Source organism: Perca fluviatilis, chromosome 6 (genome assembly GCF_010015445.1).
Source record: "Perca fluviatilis chromosome 6, GENO_Pfluv_1.0, whole genome shotgun sequence".
Lineage (NCBI taxonomy): Eukaryota > Metazoa > Chordata > Actinopteri > Perciformes > Percidae > Perca > Perca fluviatilis.
This window is the reverse complement of record NC_053117.1, coordinates 26,382,395-26,402,661: the sequence shown is the minus strand read 5'-3', so window position 1 is coordinate 26,402,661 and position 20,267 is coordinate 26,382,395. Positions and strand designations below refer to the sequence as shown.

The 20,267-nt window shown below is 37.6% G+C and overlaps 2 protein-coding genes across 2 annotated transcripts; both read right to left on the bottom strand.

The window, feature by feature from the left end:
* On the bottom strand, positions 1-6,864 carry cdc45 (CDC45 cell division cycle 45 homolog (S. cerevisiae)). Its single transcript, XM_039802095.1, has 18 exons — positions 6,668-6,864; positions 6,396-6,455; positions 5,680-5,772; positions 5,413-5,550; positions 4,164-4,313; positions 4,012-4,070; positions 3,873-3,921; positions 3,549-3,610; positions 3,389-3,439; positions 3,104-3,223; positions 2,857-2,988; positions 2,628-2,726; positions 2,378-2,539; positions 2,117-2,255; positions 1,938-2,021; positions 1,700-1,818; positions 643-719; positions 1-277 (listed from the first exon to the last, which is right to left on the bottom strand). Exons 1-18 carry the CDS (start codon positions 6,716-6,718, stop codon positions 213-215), a joined length of 1,710 nt encoding a protein of 569 aa, XP_039658029.1. The 5' UTR covers positions 6,719-6,864; the 3' UTR covers positions 1-212.
* A 1,396-nt stretch (positions 6,865-8,260) lies between these two features.
* plpp5 (phospholipid phosphatase 5) lies at positions 8,261-18,253 on the bottom strand. The gene is made up of 8 exons (XM_039803887.1): positions 18,100-18,253; positions 17,265-17,405; positions 17,039-17,147; positions 16,249-16,339; positions 16,077-16,140; positions 15,863-15,987; positions 13,850-14,020; positions 8,261-11,926 (listed from the first exon to the last, which is right to left on the bottom strand). Exons 2-8 carry the CDS (start codon positions 17,333-17,335, stop codon positions 11,757-11,759), a joined length of 801 nt encoding a protein of 266 aa, XP_039659821.1. The 5' UTR covers positions 17,336-17,405; positions 18,100-18,253; the 3' UTR covers positions 8,261-11,756.
* Between the last annotated feature and the right edge of the window lie 2,014 nt (positions 18,254-20,267).

Below are 20,267 nucleotides of genomic sequence, written 5' to 3'. Positions count from 1 at the left end.
AATGTTTCAAGAATTTAAAAGCAAAACTAAGACTTACACACATTTACAGAAAGACTGTACAATATACACACAAAATTGATTAAAACAAACAAAAACATTAAAATCATGGATAAAGTTCTTGTACTGGTGAAGCTGTACATGTCAGACATAAAGATGTGAACAGTAGCAGCACTTACACTGTTCAAGACCCAAAACTCATGCTCCAATCCCTCTCATGACAGGAGGGTGATGAGTGCATCCAGAAACTTGCTCCTGTCATCCGTCTTCAGTTCAATTACTGCAGAGAAACAAAACACAGGTAAGAATGAATACATGCTCGAAGAAACAGTTTACACATCTGTAAGGAGCAAAAAGGTAGTTTGGGATAAATGTTTGGGACAGGAAGGTGCAGAAATATTTAACAAATTTTATTCTGCATTTGAAACATGACTAATGTGACACTGCCGATAGTGACAAGAAGAACCTCAAATAATGCACAGAACAAAAATCCTATTCTTTTCATGATGTTTGGCGCTAGAAGCTCTGCTAGAAATGAAGACAAGGCTGCCACCTAGTGTCTGATGAAGAGTTGGACAGCTCCAGATATAAAACATTTATGAGGAATAAAACAGCACATTAGAAAAACAACATCATCAATCTTACTCGAAGTGTCGAAGTTGTCATGAAGGGTTCTGGAGCTGGTGCTCTCTGCAGCCTTTTCAAATGCTCGACCAAAGAAACTTTTAGAGCACAGAGAAAAGGACAGTTGAGAAAATTAGGCAATTTTGGCAGCTCACAACACATAATTAGTTGATTAGTCGATCGACAGAAAACTAAACAGCAACTATATTGTCATTTAATAAGTCATTTTTCAAGTAAAACAAACAATTTTCTGGTGTCGACTTCTCCAATGTGAAGACTTTTCTCTATTTTATATCATTGTTGATTGAATATCTTTGAGTTTTGAACTGTTGGTCAAATAAAAAAAATAAAAAAGCAGTCTGAAGAGATAACATTGAACTCTATTTTAACACACTTACTTTATAACAAACAAATAAAAAAAGTAATTGTTTCTTGCAGTTATTAAGTCTAAGTATTATTTTCTCTCAAAGTATCACATAACATGGTGGAAACGTATACTCATCAGCAGGTCTGAAGATTAAATAGCAAAAAACTATACTATAGATAGATAGATAGATAGATAGATAGATAGATAGATAGATAGATAGAGTCATGTTTTTTTTTGACTATTTGATATTATATATTTGACTATATAGTAAAAAGTTCAGGATTCCGGGGTTATAACAATTATTACATAATGTTCTTATCACAATTTTTTTTTACATAATCACCAATTCTTTGTTTAACCGCAATTAATTGCTAACATTAGCTAAGGTCGTAATGGGTATGACTGTTGATGGTAACTGACAGTTTTATGTTCACTTAAGGAAAAAATCTAATGTTTTATGATAATAAAGAGGCGTGGTTTACTTCATAGGCTATGTACCTGTGTTATTACATTATCTGGGTCACATAACCATGATAAACCAAAATATGTATTCTGGGATTCATTCAAAACATTAAATTTGTTTGCAAAAGTAATACGTACATAAATATTTTTAAATTTGAATGAAAGAGACAATTATATTGTTAATCGCAATTATTTCTGAGACAATGAAATGTACAGCAAAATTTGGAATAGTTACAGCTCTAGTCTTACTTCTTCTTGTCAGATGTTTCAGACTCAGGTGGGATTCCCACAACAATCACAGTTCCCTTCTCCACGTCCTTGGGAGCAGCCATGATGAGTGGAAGCAATTTGCAGCGCTTATTTCTCGTCTATCAGACAAAAAACACCACGATTGAAAGAGTGACACTAACAACAGTGTGTTTTCAGTGCAATTAAAAGCTTCTTCTCTGACAGTCTGAATCCAGTTTGACGGCAATAAGATACTTACAGAATGGACAAAAGCCTTCAGGAGGTACTTGCAGAGCAGAGTCAAGGCAATGGGCTTAGAAAAGAGCTTCACATCAGGTGTTCCCTACACATGAAAGAGCAGCAGGAGGCTTTGAGTTGAGCAGGATATACTGTTGAGAAGCAGCCACACACACCTGCAGGTCAATTAGACACTCGTACCTCCATGAGGTAGCAGTAGAGGAAGGGTCCCTGTGACACGATGAGGTTGGTACAGATGCAGCTGGCCACAGTCTGCTGGATGGCCATCAGCTTCCTCTTAGCCAGTTCAATGCCTGAATGTAGACGCTCAAGGTTACTCCTACACAGAAAGAGAGACCAAGAGGGGACATTTCACAGCTTTAAACCCCTTGTTCTGGTGATCTTATCGACACATGAGAACTCTAAGAGGTTCAGGATTTTGGTTTAGTTTCTGCAACAAACCTGGAAAGAGAGTCCAGAGCCTTGATGAAGTTGTCACTGTCGCTCTCATCTTTCTCAGTGCTCTCCAGCAGGGCAGCAGTAGCATGCACCATGTCACTGGCCAGGAAACGGTTCTTAAAACCAAAGTGAACACCAAATGTCTGGATGCGGATGTCCTTCAGACTGATGGCAGAGGAGGGGGCACAAATAATTTCAGGCGGTCTGTCAACAAATGCATCTAAGCGTGTTCAGGTCATTTCTGGATTCATACCCGTATTTATTGGAAGACTCCTCAATCACGTCCCTCAGGTTCTCTTTGATCGACATGTCCATTGAGTTGAATTTCTGCCTCACTTGCTTCAGAGGTAGCCTGTTAAAGGATCATTAGCAAATATCAAGCCATTAAAACAAGTTAGGGAGCTCCATTTCATATGACAGGCTCACATTAAATTACATTTAATGAAATAAGTGCTTCTGTTGATATTTATTGATGTCTTTACCCCATGTCAGCTAGGAACTCCTGGAGTTTCTTTTGGCCATTTAACGTCCAGAGCTTGAAGTTGCACGACGTGTAACAGGAATTACAGATGCTCTCGTACAGGGACCAGTGCTGGTAGAGGGTTAGACGGAGGCTGAAGACGAGGGTTAAGAAAACTCAAAAGAAAGTGATTTCTACCACTATGACACTTTTGGGGGTAAAAACATAAAAGATCCACAATGACAACATGTCATATGAATTAAGGATACTCGTATTCAAAGGAGATCCTCATACAGTCGATAGAGAGAGAGTTCTCCTCATCCTCGTTTCGGTGGTTATGCCGGGAAACGTGTCGCTGCATTGTGGCGATGTCGGTTACATACTTCATACTAAAAGGAACAAGGCAGACAAGAATAATTCAGTGTGGGTAAACAACATGAAGTAAATACATCTTGTAATGACTGTACTACAGCAGCGAGTCCCCCTATTTAATTCTAAGGGACTCAATTGATGTTTTTGAGAATTAGGTTTTGAAGTATTGAAGATATTCTTACTGTGTGATTTTATCATGAACCCACTGGTCTGTTAGTCCAATGACGGCCCACCTGCAAAGAGGAAACCTTCAGAGTCTACATCTAGAAGTCTGTACAGGGTGCGGTGCATTTCCACAATGTTTAGTTAATGTCATTAAAAATATTTTATCACAAAGCTTACCAGAGCATGTCCTTTGTGTCTTTAGTTAACACCCATGCCAGCTCAAAAAACATCATTGATGCCTGACAAAAGACACATGAAGAAACTTAAAAATGTTCATTATTCAAGAATTCATTCAGGAATAATAACAGAATATGTGAAATGAAAGTTAACATAGAGCTATGAATAATTAACTCTTAATTGTGTATAACGATATAAAAACACTGTACAATTTAACAGTTTTGTGAAAGTTTAAGACTTAATTAAATTAATTCCACATGCTCATCTAAGGTTTCCAGAAATCAAAAGAAAAGAAACGCATGAATTTAAAAACTGTCTACTCACAGAAGTCCCATGATATTCATACTGCTCATAGTCAAACAAGATTTCCCTCCTGAGAAGAGTGAAAAATTAGTGTCGGTTTAGTAATTGTAATCGCTACATGACAAACCTTACCCCTACACCTCCTTAAAAAACACTTCACCTTCGTGCCTCCCACTCCCTCTTCGCTCGCTGTCTTTCAATTCTCCTCTCAACTGCCCCCTGCAATGACAAGATCAGTCACACAATCATTAGTCACGACAACACTGTTCTGATTAATTTCAGTGATGTATTCTCATTCTGTACAATACGTACTTCATCAAATCTTCTCCGTTTCCCAGACGGCTCTGAGCCTTCATCACTCTCATTTCCAGAGTCACCTCCTTCCTCGTCATCTTCATCTCGAAATATATCATCATATGGGGGCACACCAAGGTCATCATCCTGTTTGATTAGCAGCTTTATCTGTGGATGAAATGATAGGAGTTAATACAATGTTAAGTTTCAGAAGTTTACGTATGGCAGCAAAGTTTCAATTGAGATGTGGTTTAATGTTTTGCTAACAAACTTCAAGAGCTAAACAGGAGAAAGTACTTAAAGTGATGGTTCGGAGTAATTCACCCTAGGGTCCTTTGCACCATGACCTCGAGCCAAACACCCCCCCAGAAGCTTTTTTCACCTGGGTCTAACATTGGGCGAGTTAGCGTAGAGTAGCGTTAGCCGCTGAATAGCTGAGCGCGGGGCTAATGGACCCGTTTGTATCTCTTAAATGACCCCACTAATAATGCCGAAATGATACCAAAGGTCTACACTAGTATATATATAGGTTATGCACACATAAAACGATGGATTGTAAAGTTTGTAAGTACACCAGAAGTTTATGTAAATAACACTTGCCTGCTGGCTTCTGCTCTCTGCTGTTGTTGTTGCTGCTGTGAGACGAGTGCTTAGGGACATCTACAAATTACAACACCGAAAAGAGATGCAACAAAAATATTTTTTCATTTAACTTACTTTTTAAAGTAAGTGCTGTAATATAACTAGCAGGAGACAAGTAATAATTGAGGTAAGTTTAGAGACATTACCTTATTTAATCATTAAATTAATACATATTTTTGTTGCATCTCTTTTCGGTGTAGTAATTTGTAGACAGCCCTAAGCACTCGTCTAACTGCAGGTAGCAGCAGCAGTAGCAGCAGCAGCAGAGAGCAGAGAGCAGGCAAGTGTTCATAAATTTCTGGTGTACTTACAAACTTTCCAATCCATCGTTTTATGAGTGCATAACCTATTTGTACTAGTGTAGACCTTTGGTATCATTTCGGGCATTATTAGTGGGGTCATTTACGAGATACAAACGTGGGTCCATTAGCCCCTGCGCTAAGCTATTCAGCGGCTAACGCTACACTACGCTAACTCGCCCAATGTTAGACCCAGGTGAAAAAAGCTTCTGGGGGGGTGTTTGGCTCGAGGTCATGGTGCAAAGGACCCTAGGGTGAATAATCCGAACCATCACTTTAACCTCTGAACAAGCTAATAAAGACTTAGATTGACCATTATCCATCACCTGGGTGTCATTGTAGACATTGACCACATCTACGGGCCGGTGAGTGTCACAGATGAAGAAGATGGAGTCATCATCCGGCTGCAGCATCTCAAGAAGGTCAACATTTGCCCCGCAGTTGATGAGAACAAAATACCGGAACTACAACACACCAAACACCAAAATATTACATTTAGTGTAAAGTGACAGTGTGGCAAACATCAACAGTTCTTCTTTGTGTATCCTTCTGCCATTTAGTCAAGTCTAAGCTCAGGTCTGATTTGATCATACCTGCTCTTTATGTTCAAGGAAGGCAGTGCCAAGGTCCTGCCAGCCTGTAACTGGCACAAGTGTGTACTGGACCTGGTCACAGTGGAACAGTGCCTGGTAATAAGAGAAAAAGATTCAGCAAATATTGTTGAATTGATTAATTCATCATTAGTTGCTCACTAAAAAAAATACACACACAGGAACAGTGAATTTTGAGCCACTGAAAATGAAGCTAGTAAGAAAATTTACAGACAAATCTATAGTATAAATAATATTAATACTTTTATCAGCATTTAATGTGTGTAGCCATTAGTTTTATCTCAGGAAATGAGCATTGTCACATGATTTAAATGTCAGCTTTTACGTCATTTAAGTACAATCTGCTGACCATAACTGTAAGAGACATGACTAGAGGTATTTCATTACTATGTTCTCATGTTAAGCTTCAACAGATCCTGTAGTCCTGTGTCACATCAGTTATTGTACATAACATACATTATACAAGGAAGGTGCTGCTATAGTTTCACAAAATAACTCACTGACACAACTACATTATAGCTAAAGAGTGCTACTTATTGATAGCGTCAAACAAAAATACTAAGCTAGTGGTTTCTAATAGAGCATGGCATATGGTACATTTCATTTGAGGGGATCTCCGTATGTGCCCTGTCTAAACAGAGGTAGCATGAGCCAATGTTTGCTAACGGTTAACGTTAGCTGCCTGCTGGCTGTCTTACCTGTAGTATCTTACAGGCGCAAAGAGCGTCGATGTCTGACGCCACCAGGAGTGCGACTCTCTGAAAGCAAAGTAACGTACAACATGTTTAACGTTAGTTAAGTATAGCATATAAAATAAATACTTTGCGTCTCAAATATAACTGACTATAAGGTACCTATCCACTAACGTTAAGTAACGTTAGCAAACAGTCATTCGTGGTTCAAGTTAGCTAGTTGAGTTAACCTTATGTTACAGTTAGGTAACGTTAACGGTAGCTCGATAACAACTTACCTGGTTGGCAACAACTTCATAAAATTCCTTCCTTATGTCCGTGATAAACATTTTCAAAATTTAAAATGTTTTAAGATGAGGACAGACCGGGTAAAATAACGCTAGAATGGCATGAACAACGGGTTGTTTTGGTTTTCTGTCAAGGAGCTTTCTTTGCTGTTCCGTGTTGGAAATGTGGCGCCAAATCTGAACATCAGTCATATCCAACCAATCACTGGAAAGGAATGAACGTACGTCATACACTCGAGGCCACGCCCGCCGTACTGAAGAAGAAGCGGCACAAAAACAAAGAGTAACCAGACATCAGTCTATATTCCCTACTCAATTATTTCTGGTAGGCTACTTGTACTTTACTCGAGTATTTCCATTGTATGCTAATTTATACTTATTATAGTATACCAAATATATACTTACTAGAGCTACTGCACTACGAAGGCAGATATTGTACTTTTTACTCATCACATTTATCTGACATCTTTAGTTACTAGTTACTTTGCATATATTATTAATACAAAATATAAATCAACTAATACATTATGAAATATTGTTATAGGTTAAGCTACACAGCAGTATATAAAGTAATGAAAATTAGCCCCACCTTTACCAGCTGCAAAATGAAAGCGATGACCACAATGCATCATTAGCCTAATTATAATCCAATAATATAATAGGATTATGTGTGATTCTGAAATGGTCCATTCTGCATAATGAGTACTTTAACTTTTCGTAATTTAAGTATATTTTGATACTTTGATACTTTTGCACTTTTACTTAAGGAATGTTTTGAATGCAGGATTTTTACTTGTAACAAGAGTATTTTTTTTAACACTGTAGTATTGGTATTTTGATACTAACCTTAACCTTTCTTCCACCACTGCCTAATCCTGATTAAATTGGGAGGGCTGAAGGAACACCATTTTAGAAATGCTCAGGTCATGAGTCCAAATTCCCCAATGCAACCCCACCCTACTAAGAAATGATCCCCCATTAAAATGTTAAAACTATTAGCTACTGCTTATACACAACTAAGAGAAAATATATCGTTGCAGCAATTGCTACTTTGCTGTACTGTGACCAGGGCCAAACAGCATTCAAACCATTTTTATGGACATCACATTTATACAAAATACTGTTAAATGAATGAAGAACATTTTAGACACTGATTTCTTAAGAAGGAACTCATTCTAGAATCCAAGTTACTACAACCACAATCCTGACTGTGATGTTCCTTCAATTCTCCTAATTCCAAAATGTTCAATTCAGTGAATATTTGCAACAGAGTTAATCTTTTAAACTATGGTTTGACAATCCTTATTGTTAAAATGTAAACTAAAGGACTTCTCCATATTAAAACAATAAGAAGTACACCGAAATAGCAGCTTTAAAACCGGAAATACATTTGAAAATGTGGCTTTTCTGCACACCTTTATTGCTAAAATATAAGCTGCTTCATAATTTGACTAATACATTTTTAATTTACTCTTTTTTTGTTGTTGTATCCTGTTATCCTAACCACTTTTCAACATGTCCTTGTTATACATTTCATAGTGTCTAAATAGGTGCCTGTATTCATCACACATTTCTGACTCAAAAGAAAATAAGCAAAGGACAGTGTGTATTGCAAGATTATTTAGAAACATCATTTAGTGTCACCAAAAGAGTTGTTAAAAGCATCACAACATGTACAATCAGGATATCAGCAAAAGTGGCTGCTATACAAGCCAAGGCAAATTATGATAAGCATGACATAAATAAAGCAAACAGGCAAGTTTTAGTATCATCCCTTGTAATGACAGAAGATCTGAAAGAAACCAGACATAATCCACAACCTGATACAGTATTCATGTACTGAAACTCACATAAATGAATAGAAACAGATGGAAATGGATTGGATTGATGGGATTTGGAAGGAAGTAATGAAGTAAATATGTTGCCATTTAGCTGTGAAACATGCAGGATTTTATCAAAATGCAGCAAAGTCTAATACATTTTTTTTGTCTAAAGATCCCCCAGAAAGCCACGTGCCCACGAATATGATTCCTATTTTCATGAAATAACATGATCACATTTAAGGTAAACAAACAAATATTCAAAATTCAAGTAAACTCCTACATGCCCCAAAATTAAATACACTTAGACCTATACGTCATATCATAATACCTGTAAGATTGACCAAGTAACGTAAGATATTATTTGTGTCTAAGTTTTGTAAAAAGTTAAGTTTTTCCTTCTCTTAGCTACTCTCTCACCCAGACATTTTCACATTTGACTCCATCAACAATAACATTTATGGAAAGAAAGATTTTTTTTTTCTGAGGTAAAGAAAGGCAGCATGCCACATTTAAACATCATGTAGTATATTCCCAACGGACTCCTATACACTTAAAAAAATTAAATAAAATAAGATTCAGAACAAAGTTGTGTACGTGACAGGGAGCACATGCAGTATATAATTAATTCTTTAACTAAGAGTAACAAATGAATGTAGTAAACAAAGGCACAAATTCATCTGTTTTTCTCTGCCAAGTTTGGTCTGAAACTACTAAGATCCAGCTGCTTGATTCACGGCGACGTGTGTGCTTTGACCCCGCAAAATTTTGGCTGATTGCACACACAAACAGAAACATAAAGAGGTTTGGTTGTTTCTCATGTTTTCAACCTTTCCAATTGAAAACCAATCTTACAAACACAACAGAAAGACCACAAAAAAAGTTGTTAAATCATAACTGAATCACAGACTTTAGCATTTACGGTCTAAAGTTAAAGTTGATGAAAACTTCCAGAAAACAAAAACCTTTACGTGCCAATAAAACAATTAACAGGATAGAAAACCTCACCAGAAGGAGCACTGGGAGGCTAGCACCATCACCTGAAGAGGTTACAATCTGACCGCACTCAGGTTCATCAGAAAGACCTGGTGTCACTGTCACTCCAACAACTAACCCCTGTACACTTCTGGTGAACATTCACACTTCAGAATTGTTGGCAGAGGAGCCAGAAGAGTTACGAGAACCAGACCTACAGTCAGCCTGAGACCACTCGTGTAGGAAAACCTTCTTTTACAGTCATATTAACTATATCAACAGATGTGCTGTCTTAGTTTGAACAAAGTTGTGATTACCATTTGTGTTTGTCACAAAGAAAGTACAGCAAGCACTGCAAAAACTGTGAGAAGAGATGAGTGGAGCTGCTACATCAGTGCGTTATACTAAGGACTGGGCACATGAACCCTTTCCAGATGTTAATCAAACAATCTGTGAATGGAAACATTCTAAATATAATATAGGAAGACAGAAAGATTTAAAGCACTCAGAAACAGTGGAGCAATGTGGAGATAGATTGAAGATATACAACTGACCAAGTGGTTTTGATTAACCTGCTTTACGCACAAAGGTGCTTTCAGAGCAGGGTGGGCCATATGTACCGTAGAACGATAGCAATTTTGTCAAATGTTAGAGATTTTTATCATGAAGTCTGGTGATATTTCGTACTTTTTTGTTTTTAAACAAATCAAAAACAAACAATGAATTGATCCTACTAAAAAGTGTTGTGTGTAAACAAAGCCTGACATATCTTTTTCATTTGTGCCATAGACCTTCATTGTTGTCCCAAAGCAACATGGCCACTAAATGTGTATTAATCCACAGCTGAAACTAGTCCCCAACAAATGCACTATTTACTCCTGGATGAGTAATGCTTACTAAAAACTACATTGCCCAGTTGGTTTAGGACATTTCTGAGCCTTTTCACAGATATGATGGTGTAAAATGACATATACTGATGGAGGATTTTATCCGTATCACCCACCCCTACTTTTAGATACAAACAGCCCACATAAACACCTCTTACTACACCAGTTTGGCACTGTCAAATCAAATACAATATGGTGCAGATGATCTAAACTCAAAAGGTCCACTTGCTAATTATTTGCAACTGTCAAAATTATCTCAGTCTTCGAGCGGAGCCAGCTCAAGGGACATCAAAAAAAACAAGTGGTCGTGTACGGAGGAGAGATTTTAACCCGTGTATTGGTTCAAGGATCTCCTTATGGTGTTCTTTCAGTCTGCTGTTGTTTCACATTCAGTTCTCGTGATTACACCTGAACCAGCTCCATTTGCAGAAGAAGACTTCGAGATGCAGTTGAAAGCGCTCAATCATTAATAAAAGGACCCTTTTGAGCTTGAGCTAAAAAATTATTTTAGTTATCTAACATCTTAAGTATTCTTTTATATTAATTGATTAGTTAATGATTTAGTCTGATAAATGTCAAAACTTCAAACTGCTTGTTTTGTCTTACCAACATTTATACATTAAATTCACAATGATAAAAAAGCAGCAAATCTTCACATTTAAGAAGCTGCAAAAACCCAAGGGTTTAACAACCAAAAAATTAGTCAATTATCAAAAGTGTTGTCAATTAACCACATAATCGTTTCGGCATACGGTTGAGCTCTGATTCTCTTTACCATATATTGTTTTCCCAAAAGTCAAGAATGAACATCTGTGCACGAACCTCAACCCTGCTTGTTGAAAAAGTTGCAAGTTTACAAAACAATCCCCAAAAAGCGTTCCAACATGAGAAACACAGCAGCTGAGCCGGCGGTTGATGGGCAGTGGACTATTAGTGCAGTGCTTGTGTAGTTGACCTGCTCAGCTGTTGTGCGTATTTAAAGTGATGTAATCTATAGGCACAATACACAGCGTGTGAAGGGCTGGGCCTTATGGAAAATAATAAAAGTCATCGTATCCACCAGGCCCTTCAATGTTGATAACTTTTATATGTAATGATGTCGGTTTAGGTTTGGAAACTCACACTTCAAGTTGTTTATGTAGTTGTTAAACTGGAGTTGTTATTTACAGCAACTCAAGTGTTTCAGAAACCATTCAGAAGAAATGTGGCATTAGTCTTTTTTAGTTTAGAAAATACACCATGTGTCACCATACAAAAAGAAATCCCACAATGCAGTTACAATGATTGACGATAAACAATAAATATTAACTGCCCAGCCCTACGGGTGTGAAAATTGGAATTAGAAGGATTACCATGTAACCCAGTATGAATGACACCAGTAACAGAGCAGATAGCTGTCTACAGGGGCAGGATGTAGTTGGAGTTGGCCAGTTTGCGCTCCTGTGCGGCGGGAACAGTCTCTCTGTGACGCAGAGGTCTGTGGCACTCAGCGTCCTGAAGAGGAGGGTAGTGTTGTCTGTAACACAACCAGGCAAAGGAGAGGCCCAGCAGAGAACCCACCAATACATCTACATGGAGGAAAGAGAAAGACACACAGACACACACACACACACACACAGACACACACAGACACACACACACACACACACACACACACACACACACACACACACACACACACACACACACACACACACACACACACACACACACACACACACACACACACACACACACACACACACACACACACACACACACACACACACACACACACACACACACACACACACACACACACACACACACACACAGCTTCATATGAATGCTTTCTATATATGCTTATTCAACATGTTGGGAGAATATTAACCCTAAGAGAGATGTGTTTTAGGTTATGATATTGCATTAAAGTGATGGTTCGGAGTAATTTCACCCTAGGGTCCTTTGCACCATGACCTCGAGCCAAAGACCCCCCCAGAAGCTTTTTTCACCTGGGTCGAACATTGGGAGAGTTAGCGTAGAGTAGCGTTATCAGCTGAATAGCTTAGCGCAGAGGCTAATGGATCCAGTGATGTATCTCGTAAATGACACCACTAATAATGCCCGAAATGATACCAAACATCTACACTAGTACATATAGGTTATGCTCTCATAAAACGATGGATTGGAAAGTTTGTAAGTACACCAGAAGTTTATGAACACTTGCCTGCTCTCTGTTGCTGCTGCTGCTGCTACCTGCAGTTAGATGAGTGCTTAGGGCCGTCTACAAATTACTACACCGAAAAGAGATGCAACAAAAATATTTATTAATTAAATAAGGTAATGTCTCCAAACTTACCTCAATTATTACTTGTCTCCTGCTAGTTATACTACAGCACTTACTTAAAAAAAAAAGTTTAATTAATAAATATTTTTGTTGCATCTCTTTTCGGTCGAGGTCATGGTGCAAAGGACCCTAGGGTGAAATTACTCCAACCCATCACTTTAACTTAAAAAAGCTTCAAGTTATTAATTATTAAATTTATTGTTGTATGCACAACAGTGACAGAAAATCTGTCCTTGGCAATGAAAATCTTAGATCTTAGGCTCCCTCCAACAATGCTCATTAAATATGTATAAAAACTTAAAATATAGATTGACATATTGGTGTATATATTTAGGTTGGAAAAACTGACATTTTCCCAAAAGACCAAGGGGAACAACTTCTTCCAAAAATGGGAGCATTTACTACAAACAATGAGCACGGCATCATATCTGGATCTAGACTTTACATCAGGATTCATGTTATGGTTTTAACCATTCAATAAATTACTTATACATTTAGTTTACAACATTTAATGAACACATTAAAAACATTAAAAAACTAAAAGCAAATACAAGAGGAGGCTGGGGAGGTGGTGGGAGTTACATTTCTGAGTAGCAGCGAGGACGCAGAGCTCAGTGTTGTTGTATGCAGACTAAATGAGCACCAAATGTTTCTACGGGCTGTCTAACATGAGAGATCTGAAATTTCTTAAAATAAATAAAAATGTATAAAATTTCAAGAGTTATGCCATCTGGAATGAATTTCGCAAACATTATACTCAAAGAATTTAATTAAATAAATCAGAAAATGTAACTGCATAAAATATCCACCGTTGATTGATAGGAGTTGCTACAAAATGATTTCTGACGTAAATGTAAAACAATATAATAATAATTCCCCAGTTGAAAAAAACAAAACAAGCCAATTTGTAGGCAGAAATGTGAATATGGACGTCATCTTCCTGTGCCAGAAAAAAATGTGTGTGGATAACATAATACTGCTGTACAGGTTGCTGTATGTCGATTTAAGCAAATAACAAATCAACTCACAACCTAAATTGTCATATTTCTTCAATCAACATGAAAAACCTTAAAATTATCCCAGCAACAGCTACCAGTCAATAGTGTGGACATTTTTCACACATCCTCTTTCACGGTGTCCCTCTAAACCATCATCTGCTACTGACCTTGCCAGTGGTGTTTGTAGTCGCAGGTTCTGGAGAGGGCGATCACAGTCGCAATGAGTAAAGGTGTGAGAAAGGCACACAGCCGCCACGCTCTGCCTTGGCCTGCTGCACTGAAGCAGCGCAGCTTTCCTGCGATGTACAGCGCTGTGAAACCCAAACCTGCAAAGGCAACTGGGGCCGAGGAGAAAGGATGGAAAGGGTGATCAGAGCCAGAGAAAGTTTTATACAGGAACAGAGAGAACGCAAAGAAAAAACAACAAAAAGAGAAGGGGCAAGGATTAGAGATGGGGAGTAATGTGTGATGCTATCTTTCTTATATGACAAAATAAAAGCCTGGAGGCTAAAACAAGCTTATAATGGTTTTAAATTGTCAATTTCATTTTTAGTTAGTTTTCAGTGTGTGTTTGTTCAACATGGCATCATGACTTTGCGTAAATATATACGCCACTTTCATAAAGCCAAATGGCGTGTTATTTTACGCCATTTTCAGCTATCCACGTGTATGATACACGCTGGAAACAGCTGATGTAAACAGACCCACCACGTGGCCTCACCACGTTGCGCGTTATCGCGAGAACGCGACGTACTATCGCGAGAACAACGTCACACGCCTGTCAAGAAAAAAAAAAATGGTTGAGTTTAGGAAAAGAACACAGGGAAAGGCTTTAGTAACAAAACAGTGACAAAAACATGGAAAATAATGACTAAAACACGCTTACGACAACAACAAATGGTTGGGTTTAGGAAAGAAACATTGGGTAAGGCTTATTAAAAACAAAAAACGAAAAACAAAAAACGGCAAATAAACGGCCGAAAAATCGCCACACGCGGGGCGCGAACCCGGCTCTCCCAGGTGAAAGTCCTGTGCGATTATGCGTCTTCATAACACGCAAAAACGGAATACAAATTGGCGTGTCATACATACGCCAATTCATGAGATCAGTCTGGTTTGTTAGTTTTTTTAGGTTTAGTTTTAGTTTTTATAGATTTAGTTTTGATTTGTTTTTGTTAGGACCAGGTATAATGTCTCAGAAATATGTAGCTACATTATATACATACAAAATACATGGTTGGTGAACTGTGTAGGAATGGCCATGATGTTTAATGTTTACCTTTTGCGCTACTTTAAGGCCTTTTTACAGTTGCCGCAGCCGACCTATCGCGTGCCAATGTGACGTCAAAATGACGTAGATCTCGCTAGCGCGGCAGGAATTTTTTTCAGCGGTGCAAGACAAAGTGGAAACAGGAAGCATGGATGAGTTCGAGGGAACCGGATGCCAGGACTCTCAGAGTGACTGCAAGTCTCTCTTGTAAACTTACTGGGTTAAGAGGAGTTCTTTTATGGTGAATGAAAGGCTTTATCCGACGAAGTAGGGCATCGAATCAAATCGAAACATTGACGTCAATGCTGCTGCCAGTTCTGCCCTCGTTTACCTTTTTCTTCTTCTTCTAGTCCGTAGAAATAACACAGTCGGTAGCCTTTCCTCATTGGCGACACCTCCGTTCAGGAGAAGACCGCAACTAGTTTCGCGACCACCACGCGCGAGTATAAATAGTTACGGTGCTCCCATGACGTCACATTTGCGCATGACAGGTCAGTTGCGGCGAGTATACCGGACAACCTTAGTGCCTAATGTGAAGCAACTGCGGAACAGCGCCATCTCCTGGAATGTCAAGTCTGTTCAATTTCTGTGGTTCAATGTCACGAAAATTCACGCTGTCTCCTTTCAGTAGAAATATATTATAGCTAGAAAACTAAAACTAAAATGATTTACGTTCATTTTTATTTTATTAGTTAGTAGTTTTTGAACCTGGTAATATACTATAGTTCATGTTTAGATTTAGTTTTTATTTAGTTTCAGTTTACTGAAAATAATTTTCACTGCTTGTTTTCATTTTAGTTGACTATAATAACGCTGGGCTAAAATACACTTACATACATCTATTGTCCCACTTTGTGCATTTGAAAATGTACCAGCTACTGATGAATAATCAACCATAAAAGGCCCTTACAGGAAGAGTGCCCGCTGGGAAAGCTCTTCCTGCCCTCCATGACTACATCTGGGTCACCGCTGCAGCGCAACTCCAGGTTCATCTGACCGTCGGGGAAACAGCGATAGAAGAAGTCTGGTCGCGGCCTGGGGCAGGGGACCAACACAGAGAAGACGGATTTAGGCTTTTATACGGGGGATCATTATCATTTGCTATGTTTGTGTACAATGTTTACCTGCCAACAACAAGTTTGATGACGTTGGTGAAAACTCCGTTCAGCACCAGAGTCAAAGTCACAGCTGGATGACAAGAGAGAAACAGAACTGAGTCATCATAAAAAGGCAAAAAACTAGTTTACATTTTTGTTTTAATATGAAAAACCAGATGTTTGCGTGCAGCTGTCTTACCCAGCGAGGCTTCTTTTAGATCGCCTCGTTCCGACTTCATCAGGAAGGTGAAAACCAGGATTACAATCAGCGGGGTGAAAACTGCTACACTCTGATGGAGATATAGAGAGAGGAGAGTAATACAACTCTAATCCACTTCAATCCATATGCATGTCTGTAAGCAAGTGTATACATTAATAAATCAATTTAACTACAAATTGCTTACACCTAAAATTCTACAAATATTAAAAATGTTGGGAAGCACGCACTAGTTCTTTTATTTATAAGTTTCTATTTATTTCACTACAGAAAGAAATTCAACCTGCAGAGGCTTGTATGAGTAAAATGAACTCTATGCCAATACTGCATTTATGTCCACCATCTCTGCCATAGTGATGTCCTTGATGAGGAGTACTGCATTTAAAAATAAAATCTGCAGTGCTTTATCACACAATGAAACTGTAGTACTAAAGTTTTTGACACAAATAAAATACGCGATATTCACTGTGGTAATTACCTCATCTGATGTCTAGCCCTGCAAATTGATTTTCAAACTGTAATGAGACCAGTGGTTGTGTGGAAGGTAGGGAATTAATCTAAGAACGCATGATTTGCTTTAGAGAATGGTGGTCAAAGTGATGTAAACTGGGATTATTGCTAAAAAGAAACATTGGTATGGTCCTTTAAACACAGTAAGAGGAGGGAAGTAAATTCAGATTGTTGTCAGGGATGAGGTATGAGGGGAAAACACTGCACTAAGGGATTTATTATGTTCCATTTTAACTCAGGGGTGTGCAGCCATATTACTTACAAACATAAGAGAAGTGGGTACATGGTCTCTCGCCACACGATGGAATTTATACAACCACATCTCCTCTGGCTGGATCTCACGGTAGAAAGGAGGAAGCTGCTCCGTCACACTACACCAACACAAAAAGAGAGAGGTTTGTTTTCTCATCATTAAAAACAACGCCTGCCTTTTAAATAACAGATCCATAAAGCAATGATGAAAATTATTCAAAGTTGGATATACTTACAGGAACACGATCAACAGCGCCATCCGGATGGAAATTTCCGACAGGAAACCACGAAGCAACCTCCTCTTCATTTTGGTTCTTGGAGTGGACTTCAGTCAACAGCAAACATTGTCACTCCACTTTCATTTAACTTAACTGGGACTAGAAAAAAAGAAGAAGAACTGAGTTTAAATTTATGCCATTAATTTGGGTGTTGAAAGAAAAAAATAAAAATAAAAGAGTGGTGAGCTCATATTTCATTAGTTAGGGAGACTGAGTGTACAAGTGGAAAAACAGTAAATCTAATTACTATATACTTCAGTTACTGTAAATTCATTTAAAAGTACACATATCTGCTATATATATAATCCTGATGGATTATCGGACGAAAATAATAAACTGGCTTTGCTTTAATTTAATTCTTAATTAAAAAAAATGGAAATATAAATATTCTGCTTTATACCAAGTATCTCCACCACTTTTACTCTGATCTGGTGAAATGCTGGTAAAGATAATGCTGAGTATCTTTAAGCTTTTACTCCTCCTTTAAGCCTGTCTAAAACCTGATATAAAGGCCAACATGGTGCACCTGTGCCCTCCTCTTCTAGGTGATGCACACATTTAAAAGCTGTTATTTAATTGCATATAACATCAAGCCTGTTTTTATAATAACAATACTAAATGCACAGTTTCTGCCAATATACAGAACAAGACAAACAAGCTAACATTAAGTGCCTGTGTTGTAGAAACCAGATGTTAGCAGCCTAAGCTAAGCTAGCTAGCAACATCTGTCAAACAAGACATCTCTGGCCCATTTCCGCATTGTCAAACAGGGAATCCCAGCTCCGTTACTAACCTTCAACAAGGCGTTATTTTATCTCTTCATCCTCATATTAACGTGTGCAGTTAACATGAATTAGGCCTCAACATCCTCTGTTTCTGCCGACGGTGTAAGTCGCACATTTGAGAAGAAACAAGGATGCCACGGAGGAGATGAGCGCTGCGTTAAGCTTGCGGCTACTTATGAGCTACTTCTGGTTAAGGATTTCCAAAATAAAAGTATGTAGTTAAATTTACCAATTAATTTGTGAGAATAATGTCAAGTAGCGCTTGCTCTTGAGATTTCGACTGCACCACAGTTATATTCGTATTCTATAAAGCAGAAGCCGTAATCAAATTCAGTTATATATTTTACAATAAGTCCATATGAACATTGCCTAAAAAAGGTAACAGGCTTATTTTGTAATATGTATTTAAAAAGTAATCAGTAAAACTTACTTGAAGTAAATTACTCTTAGAATGTATCCATGTGTTATAGTACTTCTGTTGTTTTCATTGTATATTGTTACGTGTTATAAATACATCTTGGGTCAATGAAGTTATGTGAAGGATTTTTTGTGGCAAATTTGTTTGTTAGTGCTGGATATTCTGTAACAAATATTTAGAATATTACTCAATATGAATCACGTATTGGCATATTCTTTGGTTTCATACTGCACACTATTTATAATTTATTTAAAATAAAACGGTACTAGTTAGACCACAGGGGTTTAAAAAAAACACATACACAGGTTGTCAGTTTTTTATTCAAAATGCACTGGAATAGCAAATGTAGTGCTCTATAAACCGGAAATGGTCGTGTAAGTAATTGTATCTGCCTTGACGTGTGGATACAAAAAGCCACGTCACGTTACAGCCATCTAGAATAATAGAATTTTCATTTTCCCGTCAAATCAATTAAACTTTTGCTTGTTCCTCTAATTTCACAAAATCCTGTAGCTTAAAGTTGTTTTAATGACACTCGTGTAAATGTGAATGTCCTGAGACTTCACAGTATACATTAATGCATTGCGATGAATGCCCCTTTAACTGGAGGTAGTACTTTAATTTAGGTAAATCCCTCACCATTAACACAAAAAAGATTGTTTAATTTCTAAGCTTCGAATCAACATAATTTCAATTTATCTTATATTTTTAAATCAAGTTTCAAATTAAATTTCAAAGTTGATTGAAACTTTTAAAATAAATCCCATACAGTGAGAGCGTTTCACTGAGACAGAGTACAGCTTTATTAAAGTCAAACTTCAGGCATTTCTGAACTCTTCAAACTCAACTTTAGAATGAAAAAGGACAGAATCAATATTCTCAAATAAAAAGACAGTCATGTACAAAAAGAGTGTCATCTCAACAGTCACACACATTTAGAAGCAGAATTGTACAGGCAAAAAGAGCACGCCACAGTAACATGATTCTATGCAAGTTCAATGCAAACTATTTACAAGTTCTTCAACAATATGCAGTATGCAGTAACACAGGTGGAACAGTAATCAACATGGTATTTTGTGTTCATCCACGTTTTAATTGAAGCAACACCAAGAGATAGATATGACCCCAGTTAGAGTTTATGGAAGTCATTTTACTACAAGTAAAAAAGCTGAGTGCTCATGAAGGTGAATGTATTTATTTATTCAAACACTATTTCTGCTCTGACAGAATGTCAATTAAAAGAGACAGTCGGCAACATTGCACAAAAACCAAAAGACGTTGCATTGAACCTAAACATACCCTTTGACATACAAGGAGGGGGGGCGAGTCCATCCTTAATTTAAGTGTATATAAAAAAATAATAATAAAATAATCCTTGAAATATAAGGGTCACTTTAATGAGAACAAACATGCTGTCTCTTTAAAAAAAAATAATAATAATTGTGGGCACTACAGTGAGAATAAACCAACAGAACTTACACATCAAAGAGTACTCTAAGTGAATGAAATGATCCACGTTAGGACATTTAAATGAGTTGTAGATAATACTGCTGCTGTATCATCTGAGAAGAGCAGAATAGGACCAACTGGCACAAAGTAAGTTGTGATCATGTGATGTGAAGGTGAAAAACAAAGGCTGTTGCACAATTTCTGTGCAGTGCTGGAAGAAAAGAAAAAAAATTAAAAGGAACACAAAGACAAAACACTGGCATTAAAGACTGATGTTGGAAGCATGCATTTCAGCTGAACAAGTTACCT